General features: G+C 41.4%; 1 protein-coding gene across 1 annotated transcript in view; it reads right to left on the bottom strand.

The window, feature by feature from the left end:
* Positions 1–1,731: 1,731 nt before the first annotated feature.
* ST6GALNAC5 (ST6 N-acetylgalactosaminide alpha-2,6-sialyltransferase 5) overlaps positions 1,732–16,308 on the bottom strand; it is a 78,760-nt gene continuing 64,183 nt past the window's right edge. Inside the window, exons 4-5 of the mRNA XM_068141061.1 lie at positions 10,926–11,033; positions 1,732–2,063 (exon numbers count right to left, since the gene is read on the bottom strand). Of these exons, the coding sequence (XP_067997162.1) occupies positions 1,832–2,063; positions 10,926–11,033 (340 nt within the window). The 3' untranslated portion in view covers positions 1,732–1,831. The remainder of the gene's footprint in view (positions 2,064–10,925; positions 11,034–16,308) is intronic.

Below are 16,308 nucleotides of genomic sequence, written 5' to 3'. Positions count from 1 at the left end.
TTAAGGCAAAATAGGTTAAAGTTTCATGGTCTATGATTGTGGGGAAGACTGCAGCAAGGAGAGCAGCTCTCGGAGGCCTGCTTTTGGGTCCAAGCAGTGTTACAGGTGTAACACTGTTTTGTCCCTGACAGAGCAGTTCACTTTGTCCCCAGAGATTCAAGGTACCTGCAGGGCAGATGCAGCTATTGCTGTTTCATTTTTGGAATGAGGAAAACCATGGGTTCTAAGTGGGTTTAAATGATAGTGAGTTTGGTCCCAGTTCTCCGTATTGCCTCTGAGGTTCACCTTCTCAGACCTAGATGTTTTACAGCAGTATCTTTGTTCTAGCTTTAGCATTTGTGTAACAGTCATAGAATGGTCTGGGTTGGAAGTGACCTCTGAAGGTCATCTAGACCAAACCCCTCTGCAAGTAAGCAGGGGCATCCTCAACTAGATCAGGTTGCCCAGAGCCCTCTTGAGTCTCAAATGAGGGACAGCTTTTGACACCTGAGGTATAATGGTTCATGCAATTACTCTGAAGAAATTAGAGATTTAGTATCTGTGAAGCAAAAGGAAAAATAATAGTGTAACTGAAATCTTCTTTATTCACAAGCCAAATGTAACCCAGTAATTCACACTGTGAGGTTCCATGTACAGCACCAGCATTGTCCATCCCCTTGGTTCACAGGGACTTGCCATGCACTTCATGAAGAAACTGCTGACTTTGCTCTTTTCAAGGGGCCCATTTTGTACTCACAGAGCTCTTTCCACATCCCAACTTCAATGTGATCCAGGATCTCCGAGATCTGTGATGATTTTGGAACAGTGGAAGACAGAGATTTTTGTAATCTTTTTAGCTAGTATGGCTGATAGTGTAGTACCTGGTAGTTTGTCGTCTTGATTTCAGAAATCTGGTCATGTTTGGAGCAGTTGTTGCTTGCTTTGTGGTCTGTTGGCTCAGGAGGGTTTTGCTGCTTCAGCCTCTCACAGGACTACGAGAAGCAAAACCAGAACACAAACCCTCCAGCCTGATCCTGATCTCTTCACTGAAAAGCATGCTGCTAGAAGCAGTGAATTTTCTGGATAAACTTTGCCCTTCTTCCTCCCACCCCTAATTAAAAACCAGCAGCTTGATGGCAGAGCAGCCAATGCACATTAATATCAAACAGAATTTTCACTACTGTTTTCGTATTAGCATGAGATGTCAAAATGTAAAGTTAGCTAGCTCTGCACATGGGACCACTCTTGCTGTTAAAGGCTTTAGGCTGGAACAGAGCCCAAAATTTTTAAAAGAAATGCAACATTTCCAGATCAAATATTAATTACATGCTGTACAGAATCATATTTTTCCAAACAAATTTTATAAATAAAAAGCTAGGCCTTTCAAACCATCAGCAATATTCATTTCGAATTGGAAAGATTATGAAAGTTAAACAACCACACTGACTGTGAGTTAGAAAAATACTGGCCTAGGTTGCATAAAAACCTCCATTAAATAAATAAATTTCACTATGAAAATTCAGTGGCATTGTACTTTAAAAAACTGTAATGAATTAACCATCCATTAATGATACTCAAGTTGTTTGCTTTTTTCCACAAATCACATACACACACAGGAAGTAATCAGAAGGCCAAAAAAAGGCTTTTATACTAGGTTAACACACAGTCTGACAGAAAGTACTCTTGATCTGCTCTGTTCTTTCGTCATAACTTCCTGACCATTGTCTCAGTCATCAGCTGCAAATCCTGTTCCCCTTCTCCTCTAAGGCTGCCTTCCTGTCCCAGAAGGTCCAACATCCCCCAAAGGCAGATACAGTAGGTGACTGTGATCGCAGTCTTGTGCATTCCTCCCTCAGACCACGGGTTTACTCTCGGGGTGATTTGCAGTGAGTGGTTCTGGTTTCCAGTCTGGTTGGAAGAAGTGAATATTGAATGTCCGTGCCCAGTTCTCGAACACTCGTTTCTCTGTGATGAAACGATGGTGGCTGCCCTTTCGGCCCCGCTCGTGGGAAATGTACATTGTGCATTCATCAGGTCCCAGAGGTTCATAATAATGGTAAGGTACTGAAAGATGATTAGGATCCCTGTGGAATAAAGAAAATAGATGGAAGCCTGAGATGTTCTTTTTTACTGATTGAAAAGATGCTATCTTTAAGCTAATGAGCTCAAATCCACTGTTTCTCCTAGTTAAACCGAGTTTCTAGGTAGCTGTATTTTTCTTGCATATTTAATATATCAGAACAGGGCAAAGGTGTTTCTCAGCTCTTTCTATTACTCTCCTTTAATCCTTTCCTCCTGGTTCAGAAAAGGACAGCAGTAGCTCAAAAACAAGGGGGAGTGCTGAAGGGCTGTGTTTCTGCTCTAAAATGTGAAGCCAACTGCTTAAAAGAGATTTATATCTAGACTGTGATTTGTAAAGAGCCTTGAAGAGGTATTACCAAACTGGGGGAAGAAAGAGTAGGGGAAGATGGAGGGGAGGTGGTTATCTGTGTCACGTCATCTCAGTTGAACGTTCCCAGCATGGTGTATGAGGTTCTGAGTGCATGACTTCAATGAGTGTACCTGCATGCCGGGTCAGTGATACAGTCTACTGTTGCTGGGTTTATAATCAAACATCTGATGCACAAATTAGTTCTTTTTGATTTTACAGTGGCATTTTTCATGTACCTAAGCTAAAAATTAAACCAGTTCACCCACAATATCCTTCTGACCTTGTGAGCTCATCAGTATTAACCAGCAGGAGAGGAGCACTCAAGCGGTGACACAAAGGATATGCCAAAGACCAATTGGATGTTTAGGATAAAGTTCATTTTAGCAGTTCTAACCTCAATGCTTTGATGTCACATTCTGCAAAAGGCACATTTGCATTACAGTAAGAGAAATTAATTCTTTTGTTTTATTCTCTATGTTAAACTGTACCCATTATGTTTTCACTTTGGGCACAGGCAGTTTGGGCTGATGACCTTATGCAACCCCGTGTCATAGACTGGAAGAGAGACAGCTTCCCCAGACAGAATAACCCATATTGTTAGCCCAAACCTCCACAGTTACTGTCAGCAAACTGTTCTGTAGTGGCAGAAAAGCTAATCCTAATACCACCATTAGTGAAGTCTTGGAACTGCTCTGTGTTAAAGCCTGAGATGAACAGGATGCTAGTAGACAAGAAATCTCACACAGATTCAGGGCTGTCAGCTCTAATCTAGAGTCAATTATTTTCATTTTGAAGAGCTAATATTTTAAGCTCACTTTCAATTGAATGCATCCACAATCTGTCAGTATTCTGTCCTGGTCATTATTTTTACTGTGGAATTCTGTCACCTACACAGTTCTCTAATTTTTCATATTTTACCATTATCCATATTGTATATGCAGTGGTAATGTATAATACTGCTGCTGCTTTCCATTTATACCTTAGATTAATGTTTTAAGTCAATCAATCTGGCTTCCTGCTAACACAAGATGATGATCAATCTTACAAGACCAGAGTAACAATAAAATTACATTTCTAGAATAAGATGGATTCTAAATTTACTGTGAGGAGTGAAATCTTTCAATACCTCACATACAGGAATTGTATTTGTAATGTTAAACACCCTTCATATAGAAATGTAATACCTTTTGTTTTTTTCATTATTACAATTAGTAGATCTCAATCTTCAATTAATTTTCACATACATTTTTGATACATTGGACCTCTTATTATAATCTCTAGAATGAATCATTTATATGGTTACTGTAAATCTAACAGGACACATTTTCATGTGATTTATTTTTCCTTAGGAACAACTAGACAAATAGGTCTCTGCCTCTCATTTAGACTGCTCTTCCTTTCCGCACTGAAGCTGATTTTACACTTATGTTCTTGCTGTAAATTTACTGCTTTTAAGTTAGGATTAGTAAAGTTAAAATTCTCTATCTCCAACAGACTTGGAACAAATGCAGTCACACTGGAAACAAGTTAACTGCTGAGGGCCCAGTACTGCAAAGCGAGACTACAAGGCTGCTCACCCCAGTATCTGTGGGTAGATTTAGTTGAGATCCTCTCTCAGCTGCCCCACTTCACCCCCCTCCATTTGTCAATGACTTTGCAGAACATGAAATGTTACTGTAAAAAGACAGGAAGTTAATCACTTTATGTCACTTCCTTATTACTAAGCTGTGTGCTGAAATTTGCCATGGTTGATGGTGGTAACTGGAGTAAGATTTCTCATGGAGGAGAACGTGAATGCTGGACACATTTTTTTTATTTTTCTCCACACTAACCAGAGAGGCACAGAGAGGATAGGGGGATCAGACAGAGTGAGGAAGGAGAGAAGGCTTGATGGTGGTCCTTCTCCCTGTCTATGGTATCTTAGTATTTACTTGGGTTACACTCTACTGTTGCCTCTTTGAAACAACATTTTGAAGTCCGTACCTGTTTTGTGCAACGTTCTATCAGAAACAGTCCAGAAACACCTGCTGCATGGGTCTGACAGGAAAGAGGCGGAAGAATGTAGTCCAGACACCATGTTGAGTACAGGCATCCCCTGATGGGTGCTGTCAAGGTTTGCGTGCAGGTCCACTGGCAAAACTGGTGGTGAAGTCAATGCGATAATGAAAATGCTGGTGACTTAAGACCTCTCTCCAAGACCACTCTGCAGCCATTTAAGGCTTTGAAGAGAAATTTCAAATGTATTTTGGATTAGGAACTCTAAAAGGCAGTTAGATACCTAGGACATTTTGTCTTAAGTCTTTCTGCTTTTGTCGGAGTTCTGGATCCCCCTAGACTGCATGCCAGTAAGGTTTGGATTTGAACTCTGTCTTGAGTAACTACACCATAACCCAAATTAACTGTACTGTGTTATCTTCTAACTCTGCAATTAGCTTGTGTCACCAGCAAATGAAATGCATGAGTAATTTCTATACGGAAATTGCTTGCCACCTCATTTATTAACATTAAAACAGATGCTGTTTTATCACTGACTGATACTGGACATTAATCAGTATTTTGTCAGACTTTGCATGCATATTAATATCACAGCTGGGAGGAATCTACGAAAGTTCCTCTGTCAAATAGACTGTTCTTCCTGCCTAACAGCCTGCCAGCACAGCAACTGTGTAAGTGCTTGTACCCAATGTCAGTCATCTACTGTTTGCCACTTCAGTGCACATTTTCCCACAGATGGTATCCGCCCACAGTGAAAGCTGAAAATACAGCAGCGTCTGAAAAGAAACAAGGCAGACGAACAAGGCCATCCCCTATCTCATCATGGTCAACCTCTTCCTTTAAAACTGAAGAGCCATTATAAATCAACCCACTAAAACTGTATGTACTCACAGGCTTTGTCAAAAATTCATTATTTTGAAGGGTGACTAAAATGTCATTAATATCTTGAGTGATGGGCAAGGTTTCGTGCCAGCACTATGAGGATTTCTGGATAATTTTTTTGCCCAGTATTCCATTTCATTGAGCTCTGCACTAGCTCTGCTTTCCAAACCACTTACACATTTAGTTATTAAGTTATTAAGATAACGAGGTGAGATTCAGGCATATGGACCAAAGGGCATGACTGTCTCCAGTACAGTTTACAATCCTGTGAGCAACCCTTCTATCAAGCCTCTCATAAGGCCCAGAAATATAACTAGCAACAACTCCTTTGCATTTAAAGCCATAGGAAATGAGAGAGGAAGGCAAGAAAACACTAGATTTAAAAGCTGTACCCAACGGAATACATTAAAGGATTTCAAATGCCAATTTTCAAGCAAATTATCACAGATGGGAAATGGCCTAGCAGTTAAATGAGGATTCTTACAGGAAAATGATCTGGCTCCCTGACTGGAGCAAAAATTATTCATACTAGTTAAAGTCAGGCTCAGAATTAAGCTTTCAGTTTCTGCAAGTTCTACAAGGCCCACAAAGAGGTAGGGTTTTCCTTGTTTATGCACACACATACGGGGTGATATCTCTGAATATGAGTACCCAGGGATATCAGAAAGGAACCAACCTGTCACTACTGCAGATACTTCAGGGACTTGGACTTACTGCAAACTGCATTAAGGCTTGTCTGTGCCCTTCCCACTGAATCTGCTGAGCAACCACAAAGAAGAGCAGCACTGCAGGGCCTTTAGGAATTGTGGTGCTATGTGTGCCACAATCTGGCTGCAGATGTAGACAGACAAGGAAAATGCCCAGTTCAGGAGTAAGTCCTGTGCATACAGCAGGCTACAAAGTGAGCTCATAAAGGAAAATGCTTCCCATCTGGGGTGCTTGTTTGCTTCAACAAGGCCTAGCCACTGGGAAAAATTATACAGCAAAAGGGCTTGTGTTTCTTGTGACAAAAGAGTGAGAAGTGCACATGTTTTCCAAATCTTTGCACTGTGCATGGAAGCACAAGCTTTCATCTTATTCTAGAATGTGCAAGTCAGATGAGAGAAGTATCAAAGCTGTTAACTCTTACTACAGTATAAATCTGTCGCAAAGGGCTTCAACATTACATATAGCTTTGCTTTTAAGTACTAGAAATTTATAATAATCAGGTTACCAATTCCAGGTCAGCTATAAACCATAAAAATAGAAATCAGTGTCCAGTGAAAGTAAATAGAAATTAATCTAAACCACATTGTTGTAATTAATAATGGCAAGTCTTTTAGCCTGTACTCCAGACTCCTTCACTGGACTATTTTTCCTGCATGGGTGGGAAGCTATTTCGTTAATGATCTTAAGCTAATAATTTGTACCAGAATCAACAGTGTGATATTCAGAATACCTTTGAGAAGTCCTTCATGTTACACATGTGATACTAATTCAGTTCCACAGGAGTGATCACCCACAGTCATTACTTACTTCACTAATTAATACTTAAAAAAGAATGGATATCTGCTGAAGTTGTAAATTTGGTGTTATTAACTGTGAACAGAAGTAAGAGTGTTCTTTTATCTTTTCAAAATTTTAATGATATCTTAGTTGCATAACTGGAACCATCTTGCACACACACAAGACAGGTATTTTAAATGGTAGACTGTATTTTTTTCTGTCTGAAACTAGGAAATATGGCTTAAAATTACACAATATTTCTTTCTTTCTGCTATTCTATTTTGTTGTCTTAGTTCTTTGAAAGGAAGCACTGTTTAACTTCTTAATGAGTGGCTGAAGAACAAACTAAGAAGGTTAACTGTATTTATGGCAAGAAGTTCTTTGCATAGATCTTCATGGATCGCTTCTTCCAAGCATGGCAAGTACAGTTTTCCCCTTCATCATCTAGGGAACAGGTGTGAAGTAAAGACACTTCATATTCTTTTGATTAAGAAATGACCTTTTCCCTTTTTATGACTAGGTGAGCATACCTTTATGTCAAGATTTTTTTATGCAGGCTGTAAGCATTATTACATCTATCAATGGCAGGATTGATTGCAGCTTTTCCTGCATTATAATTTAGTATCGTATCACAGTATCACAGCATCACCAAGGATGGGAGAGACCTCAAAGATTATCGAGTCCAACCTATCACCACAGACCTCATGACTAGACCATGGCACCAAGTGCCACGTCCAATCCCCTCTTGAACACCTCCAGGGATGGTGACTCCACCACCTCCCTGGGCAGCCCGTTCCAATGACGAATTACCCTCTCCGTGAAGAACTTTCTCCTCATCTCAAGCCTAAACCTCCCCTGGCGCAGCTTGAGACTGTCTCCCCTTGTTCTGTCCCCTTGTTCTTGTGCTGGTTGCCAGAGAAGAGATCAACCCCTTCCTGGCTACAACCACCTTTCAGGTAGTTGTAGAGAGCAATGAGGTCACCCCTGAGCCTCCTCTTCTCCAGGCTAAACAATCCCAGCTCCTTCAGCCTCTCCTCATAGGGCTTGTGCTCAAGGCCTCTCACCAGCCTTGCTGCCTATCTCTGGACACATTCAAGTGTCTCGATGTCCTGCCTAAACTGAGGGGCCCAGAACTGGACACAGTACTCAAGGTGTGGCCTAACCAATGCAGAGTACAGGGGCACAATGACTTCCTTGCTCCTGCTGGTCACACTATTCCTAATGCAGGCCAGGATGCCACTGGCCTTCCTGGCCCCCTGGGCACACTGCTGGCTCATGTTTAGGTGGCTATCAACCAGCACCCCCAAGTCCCTCTCCGTTTGGGAGCTCTCCAGCCACTCCGACCCCAGCCTGTAGCTCTGCATGGGATTGCCGTGGCCAAAGTGCAGCACTCGGCACTTGGACTTGTTGAATGCCATCCCATTGGACTCTGCCCATCTGTCCAGTCGGTCGAGGTCCCTTCAGAGCTCTTCCACCCTCTAACTGACTAACATCTGCTCCCAGCTTGGTGTCATCTGCAAATTTGCTGATGACTGTCTCAACCGCCTCATCCAGATCATCAATGAAGATGTTAAAGAGGATGGGGGCCAGCACTGATCCCTGGGGGACACCACCAGTGACTGGCCGCCAGCTGGATGTGGCACCATTCACCACCACTCTCTGGGCTCAGCCCTCCAGCCAGTTCCTAACCCAGCACAGAGTGCTGCTGTCCAAGCCATGAGCTGACAGCTTAGCCAGCAGTTTGCTGTGGGGGACAGTGTCAAAGGCCTTGCTGAAGACCACGTAGACCACATCCACAGGCCTCCCCACATTCTGTGAAAGCCCTTCATATGGTCTCAGTGACAATTTTATTCTCTCTTAAAAACAGTGGATTTTAAAAACTAAATTATGTATCTAAACTAACTGACTGCCTGAAAAGTTAGGATTGAGCATTGCTTTGCAGAGAACTGCTGTTTTTGCATTTTTAGATCATCAGTTCAAGAATTACTTCCATGTACCATTGGACATCTGGGCAACCTGATCTGGTTGAGGATGCCCCTGCTTACTGCCAAGGACTAGATGACCTTTGGAGGTCCCTTCCAATCTAGACCATTCTATGATTCTATGAATACAGCCACTTCTGGAGTAAAGACAGATTGACCACTTACAGAAACTGAAGAAGTATGTCTTGGCCAACTGAAATGACAGAAGATCTGAAATGCTGTGCTGTGTTTCTAGAATATCTGTTCTGTTATTTTCCTTGGGGAATTCATGATGAAGTCTGGCAGTACATCACAGCATTTATCATCAGTGTTTTGATAATTTGTTCTGGTTTGAGGCCAGGCAGATCCTCTCTTGCCCCTGAGAGGGGCGAAAGAATGACACGCAAATGCATTGCAAAGTGATGGAAAGTTTAAATGGAAAGGCAGCAAGTGTTTTACAGAAGCTTCAAGTGCAGTGACAAAAGAAATCCCAAAGCACACAGAATCCCCTACAGCACACCTAAAAGCCTCCCAAACACTTCCCTTCTCCCCACCTGAAGGTATACCCAAGACCCCTCCCAGGGCTCGCTCTTCCCCCTGCACTGCTAGGCTAGTCTCAGCTGGCCAGGTCTGAGACCGCCCCTCCCCCTTCTCCTCCTGGCATTAGGCCTAGCCAGGCCTAAGAGGCCTTGAGATACTCCCCCACCATTACCCAATAGGGAGCATCTCCCAAGAGGAGCAGAGAGGGAAGAAAGAGGAAAAGACATTGCAGATGGATTTATAGGGCGCAGGATTGTTACGGGTATGAAATACGCTATTTCTTGTGACCACCTACTGGGTTGGACACTCAGGACACTGGAGGTGTAGCTTGTGTGGCAGGAACAGGAGGCACCCAGCCTAAACTGCCTCATTCTCACAAAGCAGAATTTAGTGTTGGCAATTTGTATTCTAACTCCTTCAGGGACTTAGACTGCATGGCCATGACACAAAAGCAGATTCCTAAATGCTTCTTTTGAGTAGTTGAAAGAAAGTCAAAGCTAGTCCTGTTCTTTGATAGACGAGCTAACCTGTCACTGCAGCCTTGCTCCCCTTGCCCCTGAAAAGCATCTTGAATTAGTCAATGAACCCTACTCCAGTGAGGTTACTGAGTTTGCAACAGAAAATTCAAACAAGTACTTTTTATGAAAGGGATGGGCAATCAGAGGATGAAATGTTGCCCTGTGATACCATTGTTCCAATCTGCCAGTACCGGCTCTGGGCACTGCTGACAGTGCCAGTGGGATCAGGACTAGGTGTGGGCACATCACCACATCCTTCTGAAAGGCCAGAGTTAGCATAAAGATTGCTGATGTAAAATTTATATCCATTTATACTGAGTCAGTAGTTTCCATCATGTGGCTAACATGATTTTGGTCCAGTATCAGAAGTCCTAAAGACTCCTTTCCTGCTATCACTGATCCACAGTGGGAAAACTTAGCCAGCACCTTGGTTCTGGAGTCTTGAATATAGCTGGAGGTACAACAGAGCCATAAAATGTACCCAAGCTGTTACATCACAAAACAGTGTTAAGGGGTCACACAGCTAGGTTCCACTGGTGGAATTCCTGTGCTGCTTCTACCACCACCAGGCCCACAGAGGTGGGGGGCCCTGCATAACCAAAATAGGTCATCACAGGAGCAATCACCCACTCTGTGGGTCCAAATTCTGTTTGTTTGTTTTGTGGAAACTAATTCACTAGAGGACTGAGATTCATCTGACAGAGATACAACAATATTAAGTTGCTTAGAAAGTTCAATTGAGAAACCAGTGACTGTGAATTCTCCATTCCTCATTAACTAAGTGGAAATGTTAAAAACAAATACAAAAAAATATTTTCCAGTAATCCCCTTTTTTCAGATTAACTTCATGCCAATTATTGCATTACTTTTAGCTGATAAATATTCAGACTAAAATAAACCAACAAGATGGATTAATTCTCCCACACTACAAACAAAATTTTTAAATATTTTATAGAACATAATTAAATGCTGTTTGTTGTGCTCAGAATCCGATCTTGGGACATGTTAATTAATTGCTTTAAGAGGACTGAAGACATGTTGCAGAGAGGGGAAAAAAAAAAAATTAAAAGATTCAGATATTTATCTGTAACACTCAACCCTGTTGGCTAATAATGGTTCCAAAGTAAATCCTACCTGCAGAAATCCGGTGGCACCATGCCATAAACATTTATCCTGTCACAGAGCTCTAATGCGATAGTCATTGTGAACCAGCCCGTGCTAAGCCAAGTGTTGGATATCTTCCTGAAAGCAAAAAACATAATTAAGTTTCTAGGCTGAAAAAAATAATTCTTGAGATATCTGAAGCAATTTCTGGGTGGATTTTTTTTTTTCATTCTTGTGAAAGGTTATGAAAATGGGGACAACCAAGACGACTTTGCTCATTCATCTCTTAATAATTTCGCTAGTGTCTTCTGTCAGTGGACTAATCTAAGTAGAAACTGCACTTGCTGCAATTAATTTTGGGCACTGCAATGTTAATATTTACCTGACCTTTTGGTAAGTTTCCTTTAAGTGACTGAAACTTCATGCCCTGTATTTATATTCTTCTGCTAGAAATCTATACACACCTGTAATCACTTAATGGAGCTTACACACAAAGTGCTCAGGAAGATGCATCATGGGGGATGAAGTGCCTGCCTCCCCCAGCACGAAGAGGAGCCTATTTGCTAGAGCCTCAAGTGCTTGCTTTCTGGAAGCTCCCTGTCACTGTGACTACTGGCAGGAAACTCTTATTTAGCTGCAGTTAGATCTGTTTCTTAGACAGCCTGGGAAACTTTCATCCTGGATGCTGCCCCTCTGCTTGCCTCGAGTCCTATCCCTGCCTGGTGGGATCTTTGAATATGAACGAATAGTTCTGCAAGGGATTTCTCTAGGGCAGCTCCTTTTCTGCAGGCTGGGATACATCTCTGAAAGGAACACAACTGATTCCAGCATTATTTATGCAAAATAGGAGACATCTCCATGTAAAATGTTCGCAGATGTAAGAGATTTACAAACCGCTCTTAAATTTTGCTGCAAAATGGCAACAGTAACATTTCCTCTTCCTCACATTTGCTTGCCATTGCTGTTTAGTGTGTAAAAAATGGGTGCTGTAAGGGTTACTGGTTGACTGACACATACACAGGAAATCCCAGCCCTGTGCTAAGTTCCTGCACTGTCCATGTGCTGGGGGAGAGCTGGCAGCCTTGGAACAGGAGGGTCAGTAAAATGCCAGTGAGGAGCATGTCTTATGGTATCACAGAGGCTTGTTTAGGGGCAGTTCTACACAAGCACATCAGGCACCTCTCTTATAAATAGAGGCACATAAAGTTGGGTATTTGTTGCAGAGCAAACAAGTTCATTGAAAGGCCTCCTTTCAAATGCTGTTAAAGAAGGAGACAGCAGGTCTCCCTAATAGCTCCTCACTCAGCTAGAAAAGTCCCCCAGGAAAAAGTTCAAGCTTGTGTCATCTGTGACCCAAAAAGACCTCAGATTCTTGATGACAGCCTGTCACAGTGGCTGGCTGTCTTTTTCTCTCTTACTAAAGCTGAGGCACTGTGAAAACCAGTGCCATCACTTGGATGGCTGTGTGCTGTGCCAAGTTGTATTAATATGGAACCTACATAAACCCCATTTCCCTACACTTGCATCTGCCTAATACCTGTGAAATTTTGTGACAACATCCCCCCCAGCCCCTCCCCCCCAAAAAAAAAAAGCAGAGGTTCGCAGCAGTCACCTGGGAACCCCAGGTCCTGACCCCATTCTCAAGGCCATCTTTTACAGTTTACCCAGTGACAATGGAATGAGGAAGTCTTGGAAAGAGGGACCTGAAGCCACAGCAGACGCTACAAGCGTCAACAATCACTAATATGCAATTCAGAAGGCAAGAGCCCATCATGCAGCTTCCCAAGCTAATGATGACCAAGCTGGTTCCAAGTAGCCCAACTACAGTGTGGTAGGAGGGAGATGTTTTGAGTACTGTGATACTGAGGGATGCCTTTTACCAAAGTTTCCTGTTTCCTCATTGAATTAAACTATTGCAAAGAAAAAAGAAAGTGGTTGTTATCAGTGCTGGCTGTTTAAAAGGCATTTCTAAAAATAAAGAACTTATTTAACCAAAAATGCCTGAAGGAAGTTGGGAAGCCTGGTTAATTTGTTCTGTCCTTTGTAGGTCACCTGGTAACATGAACTCCTGAAACATTTGTTTTCACTGCTCCTGACATAGAGACTTTCAGGCTAATCGAGCATTTGAAGAATAACAGGATCCAAGCATCTCATTAGTTCCAAATATAGGGCCTTATTTATTCTCTGAATTTACACTTAAGCTTTGTGGGGGGTGAGTGCAATTTGTCACAATATAATAGCTAGGTCATAAGCTCAGCAGAGACCTTCAGGCACTGCAACAATACAAAATGGTAAATAATATTTTTTTGATTCAAAATTATTAGGAAAGGGAAAGGTAGGGAAAAGCCTGAAAAATCTACTTCCCTGTCACTTGAGAGTTTCTGACCCTAGGAATTGCTTGGTAATTCAGGAACATGTTCAGGCTAAGAGTAATTTGGAGCTTGCACAAAGCTACTGTTTTAGGTGCCTAACACTTCACTTTCCAAAACTGAGGGAGTAATTATATCTAGACTGAAGGGGCTTGAGCTTTGCACAGGTCAAGTAACCCAGCTAGGCTGGCTGCTGGATTGGTTTTCTTTTTGTTTACACACACTTATGCTGTAATTTGGTGTTTTCAATAATAGGAGAATAACTGAATTTAAATAAACCAGTTTTAAAGCACACAATGACATAAAGATTAAAAAACTTACTCAAGTACCACTTCGGTGTCTTTAAATACCATGTCTGTAGGACAGCAATATAGAAACAGGGCTACGCTGTCTTGCCTTCTCGTAAAAGATGAGAACAAGAGTCCCACAAAAAATACTGGGTTTATACCTAATCAGTTGTAATGAAAGACTATGAAGAACTGTCATGTGCTTATTAGGGAAAATTATCAGATATTCTTTTATATGATGAACTAACACTCTGTGCTGATAATTCTGTAGTGCACACTAAATTACAATTAAAGGCCTTTTTGCTCCACCAAAATCTCATTTATAATCTCTATGGAAATACTCTTCCTGCAGTTATTTCATTTATGTTTCTTTTATCTAATTACTATAATATTGGTTCTGAATATTTTTTTCTTAATGTACCCTTATTCAATTATAAAGTTATTTTCAAGTACAGTTACTTTATAATACCAAGTATATGGCTGTGCACCCTTTGTCATTCACCAGAGTATTTAACTGGCAGTGTTTTCTGAAGGTTTCCCTTCATTTCAAAATCAGGTGGGGTTTTTTTGAACAGCACAGTGCATCCAATTACCTTTTTAATTTTCCCCCATTATTTTTAAGGCAAAAATGAATGGTTTGATTATTGCAGTCTTGCAGCCTTCTGTCTGTCTCTCTTGTTTTTTTGCAGGCACTAATGTCAAAAGCTCAGCAGATACCTCTCAGAAAACAGCAACATCCTGGGCTGTACAATGTTCTGCACCTGCCCCCACAGCTACATATTTTTTTTCCCCTTACAAATTCCTTCCTACTCGTGTTGCTTTTCATCTTCTCTTTTTCTGTGCTGCCTATTCATTCATTTTCATCTCCCATTTTAATCTTCTTAGTCCTTCAACTATGCTGTATGTGCCCTCTAAAGGCACAGTTCATACACAGCAGAGCCTGCAATTTCTTAAAAGCAACAGGATCTGTTCATGAGGCTGAATTTACCAGCATCCAAGTGCCCTTGATTCACACTGGGAGTTCAAGGTGCCCATGACTGAGTCCACTATAAACTTGTTATAATGTCATTAATGTCTCAAATGTCTTGAGAATATTTCAGAAGCCAGGACTAAGCCAGGTGCCTGCACATTAAAAAAGAAAAGCTTTCATCACATGCACAGCTATGGGCCTCTTACTCCTGATGGGTGATGCAGAACCAGGCAGCTTGCCTGAAACTGCACAGCAAGTGTCAGGAAAGGGATGGGACTTGGGTCGTCACAGCAGAACTGGCCCGACTGAAGCAGAGGAGGTAAACTGTTCCTCACATCTGGGCACTGCATGGGATCTCACACTGAAAGCGCAATCCCGGAGAGGAGATGGACAGGGTACATTCCTTTGTGTATGAGGTCTGACCCTTAGGGTTACGGTGGCCTGTGTTACAGTGCAACTACAGCTTTGCCTACTTTCATGCCTTTGTAAGTACTGGGCATACAGATAATCCTTTGCATTTTTCTTGAAGGGTTTGAATGCTTAATTCACCTTCTCACTTTGCTCTACTCTGGGTGGACAAACCTGGAACAAAATACAGTAGAACTGGCAGGGTATCTCCCCTTGTTATCCTTTCTCCTTGTTCTGGCAGAGAGTCACTAGCACCAAGTAGAAGATGACTAGAAAAGGACCTTTAATGGTAAGAAACTGACCACATTACTCTGTGTTCTAGTATTAGTGTGAGTCAACTGAGAACTCAGATGAGTAGTTTGATCCACTGTAACTAAACAGAGCTCTGAAAGCAAATGGTGTAGAGTAAAACAAGGCACCAAAAATGCAGTTGCCATCACCTAAGAGGATAACAGCAGTTTCCTCTAACACTGTTTCTGCTCTTGTTGTGAAGCCCAGAAAACCAAGTCTGTGCTCCTGAGTCCTCCCTATCCACAACAGGAGCGAGCCTAGCTCCAAGTTTTGGTATGTGTGTATAGTTATTTGTGAAACTAGAAAAATCTCACCATGAGTTACTGCACAATAAACCTACCTCTTCATTTGTACCTAAGTGGAGACTGTTCCATTTTTACAGCAGCATATTTAGTAAGTAAAAAATAGAGGAGTTTGTTAAAAAAAAAAATAAATTTCTTGCTAGGAAGTCTTTGGTTTAAATGCCCAGTTTAAAACGTTATATGTGAAAATTCTCGAGTCTTGCAGTGGGTCACTTACTAAAAATTTGATTTGAAGATCAGCCTATGAGTCATAAACAGTCTCATAAAGATGTAACTATCGTAATAACTTTCCTTTTCCCATTTGGAAATATGAGATTAACTGTTCTGAAGCACCTAATGTATGACTAATGTTTATTTGTTTTACAAGGAGTTTTACAGCTGCAATGTTCCTAGAATGCTTAAATTCAATAAAGAGCTATTATAATTCACTGAATGGTGGCATTTCCTCTGTAAGAAAACATAACTTATCCATTCTGATTTTTCAAAACCAGTAAAAATACTTTCAAGTATATCACCCCAAAGTGAAATTTAAACAGTTCCTGCCTCCTTGGCTGTACAAACAGTATATCCAGATTCCGGTATTGATGAGGCAATATTCCATACAAATTGTTTTGATGCTTATTTTTTCACCCATATTGCAAGTGATGTTATTTGGCATGTCATACCATATTACAGCTCATAAGGCAAAGGATTTAATGGGTGTGATGGTACCTCTGAGCAGATCTGAAATTGGTACATTATAAAGTACATTATTCTACTACTGTATGATAGCCCCCCAATGTAAGT

This window comes from Melanerpes formicivorus, unplaced genomic scaffold, assembly GCF_026170545.1.
Source record: "Melanerpes formicivorus ecotype bairdi unplaced genomic scaffold, bMelFor1.0.p_v2 SCAF_7, whole genome shotgun sequence".
In the NCBI taxonomy this organism is placed as follows: domain Eukaryota; kingdom Metazoa; phylum Chordata; class Aves; order Piciformes; family Picidae; genus Melanerpes; species Melanerpes formicivorus.
This window is presented reverse-complemented; position numbering and strand designations above follow the sequence as displayed.